This window comes from Salvelinus alpinus, chromosome 2 (assembly GCF_045679555.1).
Source record: "Salvelinus alpinus chromosome 2, SLU_Salpinus.1, whole genome shotgun sequence".
NCBI classification, from domain to species: domain Eukaryota; kingdom Metazoa; phylum Chordata; class Actinopteri; order Salmoniformes; family Salmonidae; genus Salvelinus; species Salvelinus alpinus.
Genome location: NC_092087.1, coordinates 31,726,252 through 31,748,528, shown reverse-complemented (window position 1 = coordinate 31,748,528; position 22,277 = coordinate 31,726,252). Strand labels below are relative to the sequence as shown.

Sequence of the window (22,277 nt, the reverse complement as noted above, 5' to 3'; positions counted from 1 at the left end):
CTTTTGGCCACGACTGCAGATACTCTATTTAGGGCCTATCAAAATAAAGTGTTACTCAATACAACATGATTGAATCTTAAAGGTAATGTTCCAGCGTTAATGGAGACTGTAGTCATGGTAAAGCTGCATATGTCGGCTCAATCAGAAATTACCTTTGCATTTCTATGGTGCAATCTGTTACACTTCAGCGATACAGACTGAATAGAGCTCTTAGTCTGTTCAGAGAAGAGGCATTTAAGTAAATATGGACATAATGGTAGATACATAGAGGAAAGACCAGTCTGCATCGGTACCTGATGACAAAAATATAGACACCATGTCACTTCTAACACAGTCATTTTATTACACATGGTACTGGGTTAACACTAAACACATGTATTGGACAGAATGCTTGTATCAACTACTTTCACCAGAGCAAGCTAAGATTTCATCTTGACACCCATTTTACGAGACAAGACATGAAAAAGGAAAAACTCAGAGAGATTGTAGTGGAACCTTGTCAGGGAATGCAAAAAGTCACTGTTCACCCAGGCAGTATCAAGTTGATTATATTCCAGTTGTCCCCTAACTATTTAAGAGTTAACAACACAATTTGACTACATTAGATACGGTTCCTGTTTGATCCAGAGTGCATCCAAAACAACAAACATTATTACGGCTTCATATACGTATACAGTTGAAGTCGAAAGTTTACATACACCTTAGCCAAATACATTAAAACTCAGTTTTTCACAACTCCTGACATTTAGTCCTCGTAAAAACTCCATGTCTTAGGTCAGTTAGGATCACCACTTTATTTTAAGAATGTGAAATGTCAGAATAATAGTAGAGAATGATTTATTTCAGCTTTATTTCTTTCATCACATTCCCAGTGGGTCAGAAGTTTACGTACACTCAATTAGTATTTGGTAGCATTGCCTTTAAATTGTTTAACTTGGGTCAAACGTCTCCGGTAGCCTTCCACAAGCTTCCCACAATAAGTTGGGTGAATTTTGGCCCATTCCTCCTGACAGAACTGGTGTAACTGAGTCAGGTTTGTAGACCTCCTTGCTGGCACACGCTTCAGTTCTGCCCACAAATTTTCTATAGGATTGAGGTCAGGGCTTTGTGATGGCCACTCCAATACCTTGACTTTGTTGTCCTTAAACCATTTTGCCACAACTTTGGAAGTATGCTTGGGGTCATTGTCCATTTGGAAGACCCATTTGCGACCAAGCTTTAACTTCCTGATGGATGTTTTGAGATGTTGCTTCCACATAATTTTACTTCCTCATAATGCCATCTATTTTGTGAAGTGCACCAGTCCCTCCTGCAGCAAAGCACCCCCAAAACATGATGCCACCGGTCTTCACGGTTGGGATGATGTTCTTCGGCTTGCAAGCCTCCCCCTTTTTCCTCCAAACATTAACGATGGTCATTATGGCCAAACAGTTCTATTTTTGTTTCATCAGACCAGAGGACATTTCTCCAAAAAGTACGATCTTTGTCCCCATGTGCAGTTGCAAACCGTAGTCTGGCTTTTGTATGGCGGTTTTGGAGCAGTGGCTTCTACCTTGCTGAGCCGCCTTTCAGGTTATGTCGATATAGGACTCGTTTTACTGTGGATATAGATACTTTTGTACCTGTTTCCTCCAGCATCTTCACAAGGTCCTTTGCTGTTGTTCTGGGATTGATTTGCACATTTCACACCAAAGTACGTTCATCTCTAGGAGACAGAATGTCACGATCGTCTTGCGGTGAGAGATTGGACCAAGGCGCAGCGTGTGAAAAATACATCTTCTTTTATTAGAAGAGAGAAAAACACGAAACGAACACTATACACAAACTAACAAAATAACAAACATACGACCGTGAAGCTATATAGAAAAATAGTGCTGACACAAACACTACACATAGACAATTACCCACAATCACCTAAAGCCCATGGCTGCCTTAAATATGGCTCCCAATCAGAGACAACAATAACCAGCTGTCTCTCATTGAGAACCAAACCAGGCAACCATAGACTTTCCTAGACCTCTCTCCTGAACACAACCCCATACACTATACAAAACCCCCTAAACAATACACACACCCTAAACTAGACAAAACACAAACTTCCCATGTCACACCCTGACCTAACTAAAATAATAAAGAAAACAAAGAATACTAAGGCCAGGGCGTGACAGTACCCCCCCCCCCCCCCCAAAGGTGCGGACTCCGACCGCACAACCTGACATTGAAGGGGAGGGTCCGGGGTGGGCCTTATTATGGCGGCGGCTCGGGTGCGGGACGTGGCCCCCACTCCACCATTGTCAATACCCGCTTTGGTGGCTCTGGTAGATCCTGGCTGGCGGACGACTCTGGCTGCTCATGGCTGGCGGGCGACTCTGGCTGCTCATGGCTGGCGGGCGACTCTGGCTGCTCATGGCTGGCGGGCGACTCTGGCTGCTCATGGCTGGCGGGCGACTCTGGCTGCTCATGGCTGGCGGGCGACTCTGGCTGCTCATGGCTGGCGGGCGACTCTGGCTGATCCTGTCTGGCGGACGGCTCTGGCTGATGGACGGCTCTGGCTGATCCTGTCTGGCGGACGGCTCTAGCGAGTCGGGACAGACGGGCAGCTATGACGGCTCGGGACAGACGGGCAGCTCTGACGGTGCTTGGCAGACGGGCAGCTCAGACGGTGTTTGGCAGACGGGCAGCTCAGACGGTGCTTGGCAGACGGGCAGCTCAGACGGTGCTTGGCAGACGGGCAGCTCAGACGGTGCTTGGCAGACGGGCAGCTCAGACGGTGCTTGGCAGACGGGCAGCTCAGACGGTGCTTGGCAGACGGGCAGCTCAGACGGTGCTTGGCAGACGGGCAGCTCAGACGGGGCTTGGCAGACGGGCAGCTCAGACGGTGCTTGGCAGACGGGCAGTTCAGACGGTGCTTGGCAGACGGGCAGCTCAGACGGTGCTTGGCAGACGGGCAGCTCAGACGGTGCTTGGCAGACGGGCAGCTCAGACGGTGCTTGGCAGACGGGCAGCTCAGACGGTGCTTGGCAGACGGGCAGCTCTGGCCGGCTGAGGCACACTGTATGCCTGGTGCGTGGTGCCGGAACTGGAGGTACCGGGCTAAGGACACGCACCTTCAGGCTAGTGCGTAGAGAAGGAACAGGGCATACTGGACCCTGGAGACGCACATTAGGCCTAGTGCGTGGTGCCGGCACTGGTGGTACCGGGCTGGGGACACGCATCTCAGGGCTAGTGCGGGGAGAAGGAACAGGGCATACTGGACCCTGGAGACGCACATTAGGCCTAGTGCATGGTGCCGGAACTGGTGGTACCGGGCTGGGGACACGCATCTCAGGGCTAGTGCGGGGAGCAGCAACAGGACGCACAGGACTCTGGAGAAGCACAGGAGGCTTGGTGCGTGGTGCCGGAACTGGTGGTACCGGGCTGGAGACACGCACCATAGGGCGAGTGCGTGGAGGAGGAACAGGGCTCTGGAGACACACTGGAAGCCTGGTGCGTGGTGTAGGTACTGGTGGTACTGGGCTGGGGCGGGGGGGTGGCGCCGGAAATACCGGACCGTGCAGGCGTACTGGCTCCCTTGAGCACTGAGCCTGCCCAACCTTACCTGGTTGTATGCTCCCCGTCGCCCGACCAGTGCGGGGAGGTGGAATAACCCGCACCGGGCTATGTAGGCGAACCGGGGACACCATGCGTAAGGCTGGTGCCATGTAAGCCGGCCCGAGGAGACGCACTGGTGGCCAGATGCGTTGGGCCGGCTTCATGACATCCGGCTCAATACTCAATCTAGCCCGGCTGATACGAGGAGCTGGTATGTACCGCACCGGGCTATGCACACGTACAGGAGACACCATGCGCTCTACTGCGTAACACGGTGTCTGCCCGTACTCTCGCTCTCCACGGTAAGTACAGGGAGTAGGCGCAGGTCTCCTACCTGACTTCGCCACACTCCCTTTTAGGCCCCCCCCCCAAGAAATGTTTGGGTTTTACTCGCGGGCTTCCAGCCTTGCCTCCGTGCTGCCTCCTCATATCGCCTCCTCCCGGCTTTAGCTGCCTCCAGCTCTTCACGAGGTAGGCGATATTCTCCCGGTTGTGCCCAAGGACCCTTACCATCCAGTATCTCCTCCCATGTCCATGAATCCTTTGTGTATTGCTCCTGTTGCTGCTTGGTCCCGTTATGGTGGGTAATTCTGTCACGATCGTCTTGCGGTGAGAGATTGGACCAAGGCGCAGCGTGTGAAAAATACATCTTCTTTTATTAGAAGAGAGAAAAACACGAAACGAACACTATACACAAACTAACAAAATAACAAACAGACGACCGTGAAGCTATATAGAAAAATAGTGCTGACACAAACACTACACATAGACAATTACCCACAATCACCTAAAGCCCATGGCTGCCTTAAATATGGCTCCCAATCAGAACCAGGCAACCATAGACTTTCCTAGACCTCTCTCCTGAACACAACCCCATACACTATACAAAACCCCCTTAACAATACACACACCCTAAACTAGACAAAACACAAACTTCCCATGTCACACCCTGACCTAACTAAAATAATAAAGAAAACAAAGAATACTAAGGCCAGGGCGTGACACAGAATGCATCTCCTTCCTGAGCGGCATGACAGCTGCGTGGTCCCATGGCGTTTATACTTGCGTACTATTGTTTGTGCAGATGAACGTGGTACCTTCAGGCATTTGGAAATAGCTCCCAGGGATGAACCTTTTTTCTGAGGTCTTGGCTGATTTCTTTAGATTTTCCCATGATGTCAAGCAAAGAAGCACTGAGTTGGAAGGTAGGCCTTGAAATACATCCACAGGTACACCTCCAATTGACTCAAATTATGTCAATTAGCCTATCAGAAACTTCTAAAGCCATGACATCATTTTCTGGAATTTTCCAAGCTGTTTATGGGACAGTCAACTTAGTGTATGTAAACTTCTGACCCACTGGAATTGTGATACAGTGAATTATAAGTGAAATAATCTTTCTGTAACCAATTGTTGGAAAAACGACTTGTGTCATGCACAAAGTAGATGTCCTAACCGACTTGCCAAAACTATAGTTTGTTAACAAGAAATTTGTGTAGTGGTTGAAAAATGAGTTTTAATGACTCCAACCTAAGTGTATGTAAACTTCTGACTTCAACTGTGTCTCTCAAATTCTCACTTCTGATTTCCAGTTTTATTGTCCATTAAAAACACTCTATATTGTTAAGACTAGGCATATTTCCAGGGCTTTACTCAACAATGACTTGGATGTACAATATGACACCTCTCTCTACATCATTTGTAATCCGTAATAAAACTTTAATGCATCTTTCCAATATTACCTTAATCTCCATGTAGATGTACAGCTAGCGCTTTCATCAGAGATTCCGAGTATTCCCAATAAGGCATGTCTTTCATTACTAGTTACACCCAGTAATACAATACAGATTATCTATCTGTAAAGTCTGTAGTCTTTGGAATCAAGCAATTGGCTAGTTTGATTAGCCATAGCCTACAACCAAGTGTAAAACCTTCCACAGAATATAGGGTATAAAGATTCAGCAACAGCAAACTCTTTGATTTTCTTTGGTATTTCTGAGAGTTAAAAGGCCCTATTCAATCTGCATCGGGAAGTTCAGCTCTACAGCGTGATTGACTACATTCACGGTAAACGCTGCAAATGTCGGCCCAATCGGAAATGACCTTAAAATGCATAGCGCAGAATCCGTGACGCTTCACAGTTTCAGATTGAATAGACCCCAAAGTCATAAGAGGACCAACACAGTTTTTGCTGAGGGCAATCAGGACCCACTGGGTATAAAATATACAAACATAATCTTAGTTGAAAAATACATTATATCTCATGAGTTGCTCGGCAGAAAAGGGTAAGTGTTGGAGTGTGCAGGATCTATTCTATTATGATAAAACTAATATACTTACCATTCAAAATGCTAGCATATGGATCATACTTAGCATAATATCCGCAGATATTCTAAATCTGGGAACGAAATGACATTTTGAAGAACGATTGCTTTGCAGGGAGAGAGGTTGGAACTGATAACATAGAAATGTGATTTCACATTGGAAGAGAAATGCAAATATCTAAACTAAAATCTACACAAAATAAGATGGATTAATATAATTTTTGTTGCAAGGAGAGACAATCCAGGCCTGGAGTAAAGCAGAGGCCTTCCGTTCACATACTGTACAGTACAAGAGAATGAGATCAGGTAAAAGCCTTGAGAGTTTGAACGATCTCTTCCAGTCTATCTGTTAGTAACCATCTGTAATCAGTTTACAGCCAGACATATAGACAATTACAGAAAGATGACAGACGAGCTCTCCTTTCACATGTTTGAGTCAGATGGAGGATGTGTCGATTGTTTGGTCTGTCAACAACGCCCCCTACGAACACTGCAGACTTTCGTTTCAGCCCAGCACTGTTCAACTCATCAACTAACCATAAAATCTCGATTAGCTGAATCAGGTGTACTAATGCTGGCTATGGAACAAAATTATTGTATCAGTAGCTAGGTTTCCATCCAATTAGAGACAGATATTCATGCAAATATTCTAGAATTCGCATAAAGAAAATATGCGCATAAAAATCAGTGCCTGATAAAACAGAGACACAAAATGTACTTTTCCGCTCCAGTTTTCATGAACCAAATAAAATCTAAATCTAAAATCTAAAGTGTTTCCATTGCATTTTCAACTCTACTATAACTCTGGTCTTGGCAGATGGGCTCCAGCCATCAGCTCTCAGATACCGTGCAGGTAGGCTCGTCTACATGATACGGTTATTATGGATAAGAGGGAGAATATTTGTACTTGTCAAATGGCAGTCAAGCGTCGATCATCACTTCACCATTTTTCGCATAATATATTTTACCGGCACAAAAAGATCCCACCATGTCGGCATTTTTTGTATTTTTTACAAAACTTCACAGCTGTCCTGATTTTTGTTTATACGGTATGACTTCACTCGCATAAACTGTGGTTAGTGTTGACACGTTTCCATTGGTTTGTAGCCAAGCCCCCTACTCCCAGTCCTAGTCATCTACAGTAGACACACCCTCCACACGGACTGTGCACGCTGAGAAAAACGGTTAGCACTAAAACTGGAAGAGTTTAACCTTGCCAAGGACAAACTAGGTTCTGCTCCGATCTGAGCGACCATTTTCCTATTACTCTGCTGTCTTATCTACAGAAACACTGAAATCCTGTTAAATGGAGCCATTTTCTCATTTGCCTGCGAGGTCATTTTCATGCATGGAGAGATCCATTCATTGTGCTGCTGAGCCTCTGGAGACAGGGGGTTCTGCTGCAAGAAGAGACAGCTCACTGAGACAGATCACTGAGGGTCCAAAGGAAGTCCAGAGAGAGAAGCCGTTCAGAACCATCGCTGGAGCACAGCTATCATGGTGTATACACATCTGCATAGCAATGTGGTTGTAACAAGGGAGATATCTTCTCCTTAGCAAACTGACAGGCAACACAGAAGAGAGGTGAGCAGGACAAGCCAAAGAGTAGTCCATGTCCTTTGATTGGTCAATTCCAATGGATTGTCCTTACATGGACCAATGGCAACTCTCAATATGTCCTCAATGTTGGCCAATGATCCTGCCCCTCCACTACGCTCTCTACTGAGCCTGGGCTGTGTGTGTGAGACAGAGAGAGATCACCCACTGCAGTAGGCTCAGGAGGAGAAACAGAGTCCGCAGCACTCCATGCAGATCTCCAGGCAGTCTGCAGACTCGCAGCACGCGTCGATGATCCCACAGTCCATGTCACACGGCAGTTCACAGTCACCGCACTCCTCCGATGCGCAGCAGCAGCAGAAGCACGCCGAGTCGTCCCCCGCACACGAACCACAGGTGGCACAGTCCAACACGATGTTACACAGAGTCAGGAACTCACAGAACAGACAGGCCAGGATACAGTGAACACAGCAGTCTGAGGGAGAGAAGGAGAGACGAGGAGTTATTGTAACGGTTTTCCTCCTCCTCTTCATCCGAAGAGGAGGAGCAGGGATTGAACCAAAATGCAGCGGATTGTGAAGACATAATGATTTATTAAAGTAAAGACGGAAAAACACGAAAACGAAATACACTTGAATAATTAACAAAATAACAAAACGATGTAGACAGACCTGGACATGGAACTTACAATAAACACGAAGAACTCACGAACAGGAACAGACTACAAAAACCGAGACAGTCCCGTATGGTGCGACAAACACTGACACAGGAGACAACCACCCACCACGAACACTGTGAAACAACCTACCTAAATATGACTCTCAATTAGAGGAAACGCCAAACACCTGCCTCTAATTGAGAGCCATACCAGGCAACCCTAAACCAACATAGAAACAGAAAACATAGAATGCCCACCCAAACTCACGTCCTGACCAACTAACACATACAACAAACTAACAGAAATAGGTCAGGACAGTTATTCATCTTTATTTGACCTGGTAAGTTGGTTGGGAATGCATACTGTTTGGAAAAGAGGGAGAGGATGGGGGAGACGGGAGAAGGGATGGATAATAATAGTAGATGAGACACAGGAGGAGGGAGGAAGTGTAGGATACAGTGAGATAGACTAGATCAGGTAGCAACTCACCATCCTGTACCTCTGTAGGTATCTGGGAGCTGTTGCTCTTGGAGGAGCTCTTGCTCCTCTTGCTGCTCTGAGAGGTGATGGAGGGGTTGGACTGGAGCTTCTTGGAGTTCTTCATCCCCGACGAGGAGGAGGAAGAGGCTGCCTTAGGGAGGGAGCCAGGGGCCGGCCGATCACAGGGGCCTCCGTTCCTCACTCCGTTGGTGTGAGGGGCGTGTGTGTGGGGCTTGGCTCCGTCTCGTGGCTGGCTGGTTGGCTGTGTTAGGCAGGGTTGGCTGGGGTTGATGTGGGTGGAGCGAGCCTGGGGCTGACCTGAGGACAGGAACAAAGAAAGAAAATAAAAACATTTACAATAGTTGCTTTCGTTGTAACAGCGGGACACATGGGAAACGTAGTCATTGATACAGCAGGCCCCAATGGCTCCTGGGAAGGGCCATGTGTATTATGATGACTTCTGACCCGGCTCGTCTAGATGCTTACACGACAACCCACAGACAGACACTCTCCTCCTCTCCTGTCCTCCCCTCTCACTGCCATGAATAAACATGAACACGTTGGTGGGAGAAACGTGTCTTGGACACGACATCATTACAGATAATCCCCATAAGAAAAAGGCCTTCAGTTTGACCAGGTCAAATTCACAGAAAATTAAGAATCTATTCAAATCATTTACAAGGACAATTGGTGCTTCATGGTCTACCACTGGCAGCTGCACATTGCTAGGTGCATCCTGCATTCATATGTAACTCATGACTGTGATGCATATATGGTTGCTCATTTTAGGGTTTTGATTTATGTGGACAGAGGGGCTGAAATGGCCTGGTTCTCACTCCTCACAGTCTCAAATGTAGGCCACACACACACACACACACACACACACACACACACACACACACACACACACACACACACACACACACACACACACACACACACACACACACACACACACACACACACACACACACACACACACACACACACACACACACACACACACACACACACACACAGACACACAGACACACAGACACACACCTGGTGTGTTTACGCCTACAAACCCTCTACTGTTCCTCCTTCAACTCAGACCAGGGTTGATCTTGGCTGTCCAACATGCACGTCTTCGTATATTTTACTCTGAGCAGTGCCACCAATACTCATTTCCTGAGGTGTGAAAGCACACCACCTCTGTCAAAACAAACACCTTGAAAAATATATGATATATTATGATAATATTTAATACCATCCTTTCGAGGCCCTAAATATCTTCTTGACCTGAACACACAGACGGAGAGAGGTGTGACTTCACAGGGTAGAAAACCACTGCAGGATGTCCTGAGAGAAACAGACACACACACCGGGGGTTGAGATGCAGTGAAGCCTAGCGGGCAGTAAAACCGTCCATTAGACAATCATTCAGAGACAGATAACCCTGCTAGGGCTGTTTTGATTGGCCCATGGTCGGGGTCACACAACCAATCGAGTGTGATTAAAGATTCTTTCATTCAGCGTTTTCTAACCCCATTCCAGATGTCTGGCAACCCACGGGGTAGTGTGTGTGTGTGTGTGTGTGTGTGTGTGTGTGTGTGTGTGTGTGTGTGTGTGTGTGTGTGTGTGTGTGTGTGTGTGTGTGTGTGTGTGTGTGTGTGTGTGTGTGTGTGTGTGTGTGTGTGTGTGGGAAAATATTGTGTCTTCTGAAGTATGTCATAAGTCAATACCTGCTGCTCTGAGTTATGTCTCCTTTCTCCTTTTTCCTCCTCTCTCCCTCTCTCCTTCTTTCTCCCCCACTCTCTCTCCTTCTCTCTCCTCCACTCTCTCTTCCCGTCTCTCTCCCCCACTCTCCTTCTCTCTCCCACTCTCTCTCCTCTCTCCCCCACTCTCTCTCCTCCACTCTCCCTCCCCCACTCTTCTTCTCTCGCTCTCCTTCTCCCCCCGCCCTCTCCCCCTCGCTCTTTGTCTCTCCCCCTCGCTATCCCCCGGTCTTTCACTTTAACCATTCTCACATTTAAAAAAATACAGTACAATGCTGTGTAGTACATTACAGCATAACGGTTTGGTTCTGTCTAGATGAGGAGAAGAGAGAGCGAGGGATGGTGAGTAGAGGAGGGGACAGGATGTGTGGCCACCATTGTTCTCCAAATGATCGGTAAGGAGGAACAGTCAGACCCATCCAAACCCTGGACCCCAGAGAGAAAGAATCTGCCCTAAAAACCATGTCCCAGCTTTTCACTTCACTAGAAAACACACACACACACACACACACACACACACACACACACACACACACACACACACACACACACACACACACACACACACACACACACACACACACACACACACACACACACACACACACACACACACACACACACACACACACACACACACACACACACACACACACACACACACAAACCCTAATCAGAGTGAGTTTTAGTGAAACCACACAGAGCGATGCCTTTACCCCACATCTCTCTGCTAGTCATTCTCTAAGTAGCACAGTGAAATTAAGTCCATGTCTGGTTAACAGTACGTTCCTATGGTTGGTAAAGACAACATCAGCAGGAATACAATATTGTTTGTTTACTGAATGCCACTGGAGTCTTTAAAAAAGGATTGCTGGCAATGGAGCAAGGGATAAGTTCCTTCTAACTGGACAGAGAGAGATCAAATGAGAGTTAAAATGGTGTCTGGATATTATTTAGAGTGGTATGAGAGTTCATTCACCCCTCTCCCCTGTGTGTGGGTGTCGGTGGGGGTGGTTGTGTGTGTGTGTGTGTGTGTGGTGTGTGTGTGTGTGTGTGTGTGTGTGTGTGTGTGTGTGTGTGTGTGTGTGTGTGTGTGTGTGTGTGTGTGTGTGTGTGTGTGTGTGTGTGTGTGTGTGTGTGTGTGTGGGCAGTAAACAGGCGGGTCTCTTGGGCATCTAGCAGCCAGACAGACAGACTAGGTTTCAGAGGAGTCATGCTTGTCTCCATACAAAGCCTAAGAACAAACAACAAGGCTGGCACACACACACACAGTCACACAGACACACACACACACACACACACACACACACACACACACACACACACACACACACACACACACACACACACACACACACACACACACACAGAGAGAAACAGCTCTTTGTGCAACACAGACTGCGATAGAGTGTGTGTGTTTGTGAGATAGAGAAACAGACGACAGTGTGTAAGAGAAAGATCCATTCTGCGGATATACACCCCTAAGCTCTGGCTGTCTTGTCTATTTTGGGTCAGGAGTGATGTAAGGGCGTGCCACACAAACACAATGATTCAGCAGCACATAGTTAAAAATAAGAACAAATAAAAAGCCAAATGACTGTGGGCTTAGCATGATGAAACTGGCACACCACAAACTGAAGGAGAAGAGGGGAGAAACACAGAGCAGGAAGGAGGGTTAGTGTAGCCTGGGCCGGAGAATGCAGTAATATGTGAATATGTACAAAACAGTGTGTGAGAGAGACAGAGAGTGTTCATTTTGATTGTTTATTTCACTTTTGTTTATTATCTATTTCACTTGCTTTGGCAATGTTAACATGTTTCCCATGCCAATAAAGCCCTTGAATTGAATTGAGAGAGAGAGGCAGGGTGAGACAGAGAGAGGGAGAGAGGCCCAGTGTAGGCCCAGCCTGTTGCCTGCAGCGATGGGGGTGTGGTATGTCTGGCTTGAGAGAGGGTGAATCACAGTCAGCTGAATGCTCACCTCTACCTCCCCTCACCCCTCCCTCTCTCCCCAAATCCCTCCATTCACTCACCTCCCATTACCCTCCAAACAGCCAACCTCCTCCTCACCTCCTCCCCCCTCTCTCTCCAAATCCCTCTCCTCCCACCACCTCCCCTTCAGTCACCTCCCTCCCACCACTCTAGACTTGAGGCTATGATTACTACAGATCACTGCGCCTCTCTACCTTCCCAACCTCCCTCCTCCCTCTTTCCCTCCCTCTCTCCCTCAGTGACTCAGCACTCTGACCAGTAGACAGTAAACCGAGTGCTGTTAATGCCAGGCCAGCTGAACCAGGCCAGCTGAACCAGGCCAGCTGAACCAGGCCAGAGCTGTGAGGGACCTGCTGGCCCCTGTTTTCCCTCCCTACATATAGAACAGAACACCTGAGTGTGACGTCCAGAACTGTTACTACAGATCACAGCTAATCACAACTAAGTGCTTTACATGGGAAGTACTGTCACCATGTCCATCCACTGTCACCTCATTCACCACCAATGGGACTTGATGAGGACTGGGAGGCGGGGGGTGTTAAAATGGGTGACCCCTTAAAAACACTGACCTCATAAGCCCCTGGCTGCTTCAGCTCATTTCAATAACAATCTCTACAGGGATGGGGAATCTAATCTCAGAAGAGCAGAGTGGTATTTCTAAAGAGTGCTATTCCAATGGAAGTTTAGCTAATTTCCCTATACAGAGTGGGCAATGGGGGCTGAGAGAGGATAAACGCTCCACTTAACTGGGAGAATGGGGTGAAAATAGGGAGAGAGGGAGGGAGGAGAGAGGGAAGGAGGAGAGAGGGAAGGAGGAGAGAGGAGAGAGGGAGGGAGGAGAGAGGAGAGAGGGAAGGAGAGAGGAGGAGGGAGAGAAGGAGGAGAGAGGAAAGGTCGAAAAGGTGAAAGGTAAGACAGAGGAGAGAGGGAATGAGGAGAGGGGAGAGAGGGAAGGAGGAGAGAGGGAAGGAGGAGAGAGGGAAGGAGGAGAGAGGAAAGGGGAAAGAATGGGTCAGAAGTAAAGTTGGGGTTAGGTGTCACTCTTTCCAGGCTGTGTGTGTGTGTGTGTGTGTGTGTGTGTGTGTGTGTGTGTGTGTGTGTGTGTGTGTGTGTGTGTGTGTGTGTGTGTGTGTGTGTGTGTGTGTGTGTGTGTGTGTGTGTGTGTGTGTGTGTGTGTGTGTGTGTGTGTGTGTGTGTGTGTGTGTGTGTGTGTGTGTGAGAGAGAAAGAAAGAAGAGGAGGATGAGGAAAAGGAGAGATTAATCACAGACTAGTGTGTGCGTGCGTGTGTGAAGGAGGAGGAAGAGGAGGATGAGGACAGATTCATCGCAGACTGGTGTGTAATTAAAGGCACTGTGTCACGATCCTGTTACATTTTACACCGGCGACACTCTAACCTGGTCCACATCCCCTTTAATGAGCCCATCATCATACTGACCTCACCAAGCTGTCAACTCAGCCTTTCCACTGCACTGTTGTGTGTGCGTGATTGTACGCCTTACAACTAAAACGTTAACTAAATATTGCTCCATTTCAGCTGTTATTAACTTGTCTGTATGGAGCATTTTCTGACTTAAGTTGTACAAATGAGTCATGAGGACTGATGAATCCCTGTGGGCCCTGAACTCTCTGTGTTCCACTGTGGCGCCAGACAAAAGGAGTGAGGGAGTGAGTGAGAGAGGGAGTGAGTGAGAGAGGGAGTGAGTGAGAGAGGGAGTGTGAGGGGTCTGACAGTGAGGGGTCTGACAGTGAGGGGTCTGACAGAGAGGTGGTGGTGATGGTGGTTCGAGTAGCAGCAGGAGCAGACCTGAGGTTTGGATGAAAACAGTTCAAAACATACAACAATACTCCCAAAGGAGAGGTCAGTCATGAGTCAGACAGCTTTTCACCCCCCATGCTACTTCCTGGCAGGGTGTATAGGACTGACAGGCCACTCACACTGACGTATGAGCTTGACTGATGCTTTACTGAATCAATGTGCTGGAGACACAGACACACACCACTCAACTACTAAAGAGAACAGCACACACAAACCCGTGCACACACACACGCAGGCACAGCACACACAAACCCGTGCACACACACACGCAGGCACAGCACACACACACGCAGGCACAGCACACACAAACCCGTGCACACACACACGCAGGCACAGCACACACACACGCAGGCACAGCACACACAAACTCGTGCACACACACACGCAGGCACAGCACACACAAACCCGTGCACACACACGCGCGCCACATTAACACACACCCGTTAACGGCTCTCTCTGCACATTAGTCTCAGACAGCTTGTCAGAGGCCCAGCGCCAGACACATGCTACAGCCATGATGTCATCACTGTGAGACAGAGCATATGGGTTGCAGAATGCAATCTCGCTTCTGTTTTCCCCCCCACACACACACACACACACGTCATTTACATGATGACATCACCGCACACACACACAGACCATAGACATCTAGTCATCTAGTAGCAGCAAGAGCCACTAGTTCATATTTGATATAATCAGTAGACAGGCCAAACTCTCTCTCTTTATGGCTGTGGTTGTAGCAGAGTAAGAGGATCTAGAAAGTTAGTCACAGTGTTGCTGATGATACAATAGTGTTCAATTTACGACTTCCAGACACACACGCACAAAAACACACATACACACACACAAATACGAGCCCCCAGACTGACTCAGCAGCCATCTGCATCAGCAGAGAAAAGCAAGTGTAACAGAGATGACATTGCTTGTAGATGCTGATCTAAGGTCTGTTTTGATTTCTTCCCCTAATGGTTAAGGTTAGGCTTGGGGAAGAGAAAGCTGATCCTAGATATGTACACCAGAGTGGGAGGAGGGTTTGAAAGGAGGTGTAGAGGATGGATGGAGGGAGGTATAGAGGGATGGGAGGAGGGAGGTATACGGGGATGGAAGGAGGGAGGTATAGGGGAATGGAAGGAGGGAGGTATATGGGGGATGGGAGGAGCGAGGTATACGGGGATGGAAGGAGGGAGGTATAGGGGAATGGAAGGAGGGAGGTATATGGGGGATGGGAGGAATAGGGGGATGGGAGGAGAGAGGTATACGGGGATGGAAGGAGGGAGGTATATGGGGGATGGGAGGTATAGGGGGATGGGAGGAGGAAGGTATAGGGGGATGGAAGGAGGGAGGAATAGGGGGATGGGAGGAAGGAGGTATATAAGGATGGGAGGAGGGAGGTATAGGGTGATGGGAGGAGGGAGGTATAGAGGAATGGGAGGAGGGAGGTATAGGGGGATGGAAGGAGGGAGGTATAGGGGGATGGAAGGAGGGAGGTATAGGGGGATGGAAGGAGGGAGGTATAGGGGGATGGAAGGAGGGAGGTATAGAGGAATGGGAGGAGGGAGGTATAGGGGGATGGAAGGAGGGAGGTATAGGGGGATGGAAGGAGGGAGGTATAGGGGGATGGAAGGAGGGAGGTATAGGGGGATGGAAGGAGGGAGGTATAGAGGAATGGGAGGAGGGAGGTATAGGGGGATGGAAGGAGGGAGGTATAGAGGAATGGGAGGAGGGAGGTATAGGGGGATGGAAGGAGGGAGGTATAGGGGGATGGAAGGAGGGAGGTATAGGGGGATGGAAGGAGGGAGGTATAGGGGGATGGGAGGAGGGAGGTATAGGGGAATGGGAGGAGGGAGGTATATGGGGATGGAAGGAGGGAGGTATAGGGGGATGGAAGGAGGTATAAGGGGATGGAGGTATAGGGGTATGAAGGTATAGGGGGATGGAGGTATAGGGGTATGAAGGTATAGGGGGATGGAGGTATAGGGGGATGGAGGTATAGGGGGATGGAGGGAGGTATAGGGGGATGAAGGTATAGGGGGATGAAGGTATAGGGGGATGGAGGTATAGGGGGATGGAGGTATAGGGGATGGAGGGAGGTATAGGGGGATGAAGGTATAGGGGATGGAGGGAGGTATAGGGGGATGAAGGTATAGGGGGATGGAGGTATAGGGGGATGGAGGTATAGGGGATGGAGGGAGGTATAGGGGGATGGAGGTATAGGGGATGGAGGGAGGTATAGGGGGATGAAGGTATAGGGGATGGAGGGAGGTATAGGGGGATGAAGGTATAGGGGGATGAAGGTATAGGGGATGGAGGGAGGTATAGGGGGATGAAGGTATAGGGGGATGAAGGTATAGGGGATGGAGGGAGGTATAGGGGGATGGAGGTATAGGGGGATGGAGGGAGGTATAGGGGGATGGAGGTATAGGGGGATGGAGGGAGGGAGGTATAGGGGGATGAAGGTATAGGGGGATGGAGGTATAGGGGGATGGAGGTATAGGGGGATGGAAGTATAGGGGGATGGAGGTATAGGGGGATGGAGGGAGGTATAGGGGGATGAAGGTATAGGGGGATGAAGGTATAGGGGATGGAGGGAGGTATAGGGGGATGGAAGTATAGGGGGATGGAGGTATAGGGGGATGGAGGGAGGTATAGGGGGATGAAGGTATAGGGGGATGAAGGTATAGGGGGATGGAGGGAGGGAGGTATAGGGGGATGAAGGTATAGGGGGATGAAGGTATAGGGGATGGAGGGAGGTATAGGGGGGAAGGAGGTATAGGGGGTAAGGAGGTACAGGGGGATGGAGGAAGGTGTGAGATGGGGCTTGTACATTTTGTCGTAGTCTAGTAACTCTTGCAGCACAGTATATGGAGCTGGTTTTATGGGGGACATAAAATAAGAGAAGAATGTTGAATACAGACCCAGACTAATACACACACACACACACACACACACACACACACACACACACACACACACACACACACACACACACACACACACACACACACACACACACACACACACACACACACACACACACACACACACACACACACACACACACACACACACACACACACACACACACACACACACACACACACACACACACACACACACACACACACACACAGGCTAAAATCCCACAGAAACCTGTTTCATAAGTATTTCAACATTACCCGGCCCAATTCCCCCATAACCCTAAACCCAGTCCCTCTCCTAGTATTACCCAATCTCTCTCTCTCTGACACAGCCTCTTAAACACACCATCATTACAGCTCCTGGAGTTACTTTGCGGTAACTCAGTAACTATCAGGAAGTGGCTCACGTTGCTTGGAGCAGAGGACCCTTGGCCGGAATACAGTAGGATGATGTGTGTGTGGTTAGGGGTTTAGGGGGAGACAGGAATGTATGTGTGTATCAGTATATTTGTGTACAGTATCTGTATGTTATTGATGCCAGGGCTGCTTTTCCAGCAGGAAGTGAATGCAGTACTGTATTGGGGGACCATATGGTGTAGAGGTCGACCGATTAATCGGAATGGCCGATTAATTAGGGCCGATTTCAAGTTTTCATAACAATCAGAAATCGGTAGTTTTGGGCGCCGATTTGACGTTTATTTTTAATTATTTTTTTTACACCTTTATTTAATCTTTATTTAACTAGGCAAGTCAGTTAAGAACACATTCTTATTTTCAATGACTGGCTAGGAACGTTCTGCCTCGTTCAGGGGCAGCTCGGGGGATCCAATCTTGCAACCTTACAGTTAACTAGTCCAATGCTCTAACACCTGATTACATTGCACTCCACGAGGAGCCTGCCTGTTACGCGAATGCAGTAAGCTAAGGTAAATTGCTAGCTAGCATTAAACTTATCTTATAAAAAACAATCAATCAATGACTGTCATTGCTCCAATGTGTACTTAACCATAAACATCAAAGCCTTTCTTAAAATCAATACATAAGTATATATTTTTAAACCTGCATATTTAGCTAAAAGAAATCCAGGTTAGCAGGCAATATTAACCAGGTGAAATTGTGTAATTTCTCTTGCGTTCATTGCACGCAGAGTCAGGGTATATGCAACAGTTTGGGCCGCCTGGCTCTTTGCGAACTAATTTGTCAGAATTTTACGTAATTATGACATAACATTGAAAGTTGTGCAATGTAACAGGAATATATAGACTCATGGATGCCACCCGTTAGATAAAATGCGGGACGGAATAAACGTTTTGTTTTCGAGGTGATAGTTTCCGGATTAGTCAAAGGTATATGGTTTAGAGAGAAATAGTCGACGTGTTATAATTCCTGTAATAACTTGCGGCTGAACTTGAAAGGGGTTCCTTCGTTATTTTACCATTCATGTCTTCCATAGAGAATGTCTTGATCTACTTCAAATAGGGTCTGTGTTTCGCGGAGGAGCAGACTGACAGGGGACCATTGTCACGTTCTGACCTTAGTTCCTTTTTTATGTCTTTATTTGGTTTGGTCAGGGCGTGAGTTGGGGTCGGCATTCTATGTTGTTTTTCTATGTGTTTGGCCTGGTATGGTTCCCAATCAGAGGCAGCTGTCTATCATTGTCTCTGATTGAGAACCATACTTAGGTAGCCTTTTCCCACCTGTGTGGTGTGGGTAGTTAATTTCTGTTTAGTGTTGCACCTGATGGAGCTGTTTCGGTGTCTCTTTGTTGTTTTTGCATTTTAGTGTTCAGTTTCGAATAAACATGACGAACACGTACCACGCTGTGCTTTGGTCTTCACCTTCTTCCACCAACGGCCGTTACAGAACTACCCACCAACCAAGGACCAAGCAGCGTGGTATCGAGAGGCAGCGATATCTGGAGAAATGGACATGGGAGGAGATATTGGACGGCAAGGGACCCTGGGCACAGGCTGGGGAGTATCGCCGTCCGCAGGAGGAATTGGAGGCAGCTAAGGCTGAGCAGAAACACTATGAGGAGTTAGCACGGCAGCGCAACAGGCACGAGAGGCAGCCCCAAAACTTTTTTGGGGGGGTACATGGAGATTGGTGGAGTCAGGCGATAGACCTGAGCCAACTCCCCGTGCTTACGGTAAGCAGTGCAGTACTGGTCAGGCACCGTGTTATGCGGTGAAGCGCACAGTGTCGCCAGTACGCGCTCATAGCCCGGAGCGCTATAGGCCAGCCCCCCGCAAGTGCCATGCGAGAGTGGGTTATTTTTATTGTCATTATTACAAAAATGTGTGTGTGTGTATGATATACTGTATATATATTTTTTATTTATTTATTTATTTTAATTTTAAAATCGGCCGATTAATCTGTATCAGCTTTTTTTGTCCTCCAATAATCGGTATCGGCGTTGAAAAATCTAATATGGTGTTTAGGGGTCAGTGAAGGACATTTGTTCAGCTCTGTGATCCACCTTTACCGTTTGGGATGGAGTTTCTAGCCAGGACCAGGCCTTGAACTGTGACCCCCCCTAATCCAAAAGGTCTAACGATAAACTGTAAACCCAGGTAATGGCATATATTACTACATAAACGATGGTTCATACTTCACAAAAATGCCCAAGAGAATACGGGGGAGAGACGGACACGGCCAAAAACTATACTGTCAGAGTCACCTAGGTACAGTAGTCATAGCGACTCCCAGCAATCACAGTTACCACCAAACAGAAAGGAAATAGTCAAATGGAGGAGAGGTGTTTCATTTGGCCGCAGCATGTAGAGGCATGTAGAACAGCATGTAGAGGCATGCTAACAGGCAGGTAGCCTAGTGGTTAGAGCGTTGGACCAGTAACCGAAAGGTTGCTTGATTGAATCCCTGAGCTGACAAGGTAAAAATCTGTTGCTCTGACCCTGAACAAGGCAGTTAACCCACTGTTCCCCGGTAGGCCGTCATTGTAAATATGAATTTGTTCTTAACTGACTTGCCTAGTTTTAAAAAATTGCTAAATATATATATTTTTTAATCCCTCTGTTGACAATTCAATTCAGAGGCTTGAGAGAGTGTGTATCTGACCTATTTCTTAGGGCTGTGTGTGTTCATTCAGGGTCCAGACGGAGTGACTCACAACACCGGGGCTCAGTAATGGAACCCAAACATTCAAAGCCATTCATGTATTTGTATGTGTGTGCGTGAGAGAGTGTGTACATATGTGCAGACAGACGTGTGTGTGTGAGTATGGTTGTTTGTGTGTGTGTACAATTGTGTGCGTATGCTTGTGTATATAGTTGTGTGTGTGTGTGTGTGTGTGTGTGTGTGTGTGTGTGTGTGTGTGTGTGTGTGTGTGTGTGTGTGTGTGTGTGTGTGTGTGTGTGTGTGTGTGTGTGTGTGTGTGTGTGTGTGTGTGTGTGTGTGTGTGTGTGTGTGTGTGTGTGTGTGTGTGTGTGTGTGTAACTCACAGGTAATGCTCTTGCTAGGTGTCGTCAGGTCCGGCTGTGAGAGACTGTTGTTGTTGTTGCCGTTCTCCGCGTCTCCTAGCAACCCCTCTGGTTTAACCTTTGGCCTCTCGATGAGGGGCTCCATGCTCCTGTCCAAATCTGGAGGTAACAGAGAGAGAGAAGACAGAGGGACAGCTCCCCTCAGACTGCCACACCGAAGAAATGTCCCGCAGAGAAGCACAAGATTGAACTTCACTCAACTTTCTAGAGTTTTCCCCGTTAGTTAACACTATCAACGTTTCCCCGTTAGTTAACACTATCAACGTTTCCCCGGTTAGTTAACACTATCAACGTTTCCCCGTTAGTTAACACTATCAACGTTTCCCCGTTAGTTAACACTATCAACGTTTCCCCGTTAGTTAACACTATCAACGTTTCCCCGTTAGTTAACACTATCAACGTTTCCCTGTTAGTTAACACTATCAACGTTTCCCCGTTAGTTAACACTATCAACGTTTCCCCGTTAGTTAACACTATCAACGTTTCCCCGTTAGTTAACACTATCAACGTTTCCCCGTTAGTTAACACTATCAACGTTTCCCCGTTAGTTAACACTATCAACATTTCCCCGTTAGTTAACACTATCAACGTTTCCCTTTACTGTGGGAATTGTGATCAAATCAAAGCAATATTAGCCACTTTTAATGCAACATCCCGAAACAAAACAAACTATGTAAGATATTTTGTTGTAGGCAGAATGCATCAGAGTAGGATTCTATTGCATTGACACACACTACTCAACCTGTACTCTACACAGACACGGCATCACCAATCAGAGCTGCAGTAGGCCTATATACAAATAGACCATGGCCATATGGATCTGTGCCATTTACTTTGAACTGGACTGTTACAGCATGAGCAATAGTGAGTACATGCGCTTGTTTTGAGATCAAAGCCAGAGCTGCATGTAGCCACGCGTGTACATTTGTTCATCTCCTTTGCTAGTTAGTGAGTTTTTAGCCCAGCTATAGATAGTTTGTAGTCAACAATAGGGGAGTGATTGCTTCCTACAAGATTACAAACGTGTACATTTCTAGACATTATGAAAATCAAGTCCGGTAAAGAGCTTTTTTTTGTCTTAAAGTGCTGTATTTTGAGACAGGCTTGAATAAGGTGAGTAGCCAATAGGCAGAGGGTAGCATAATTTGTCTGAAGGACAAGTGGATAAACAGGTTAATGTCCAGCCCTGAATGTTTTTTTCAAAAGTCTCATGGAATGTTGGCCTGTATTAAACACAACACAGTGTCTGCTACTGTAGGCTGAACGATAGAACATCTATTTACATGTTAAAATGTTATGGGATGCATTTCTCCATTGTTTTTGATGGTAGGCCACTCTGGTAGGCCTACATTATGATCAAATAGCCACAGTAGCCTACTTGGCCACTGTTAAAACTAACTTAAAGCAGGTACAGCAGTAAACACGTGTCCCGGAAGTTGCACAGAAGCTCAGCAGACCTGAAATTTGCTCAGTGATTAAACATTTTTTAGAGAACATTGGACAGGACACACATTCATCTGCAGGTAACAGAGCGAGAGAGAACAGAGAGAGAAGAGAGACTGGGACAAAGGCAATACACATTCACAAAGCCTTTATGAAGGCTACTTAAAGGCTATTAACTGTTATACTTGAATTCTTCTGAAGTTATTGAATGTCTCCTCTTCCTCCAGACAAGTTCCTGA

The 22,277-nt window shown here is 47.4% G+C and overlaps 1 protein-coding gene across 2 annotated transcripts in view; it reads right to left on the bottom strand.

The window, feature by feature from the left end:
• Positions 1–319: 319 nt before the first annotated feature.
• Positions 320–22,277, bottom strand: part of LOC139558941 (myoD family inhibitor-like) — a 40,664-nt gene continuing 18,706 nt past the window's right edge. For both annotated transcript variants that reach the window (XM_071374469.1, XM_071374460.1), the window contains exons 3-5: positions 20,557–20,694; positions 8,620–8,928; positions 320–7,947 (exon numbers count right to left, since the gene is read on the bottom strand). In XM_071374469.1, coding sequence (XP_071230570.1) covers positions 7,691–7,947; positions 8,620–8,928; positions 20,557–20,694 — 704 coding nt within the window. In that variant the 3' untranslated portion in view covers positions 320–7,690. The remainder of the gene's footprint in view (positions 7,948–8,619; positions 8,929–20,556; positions 20,695–22,277) is intronic.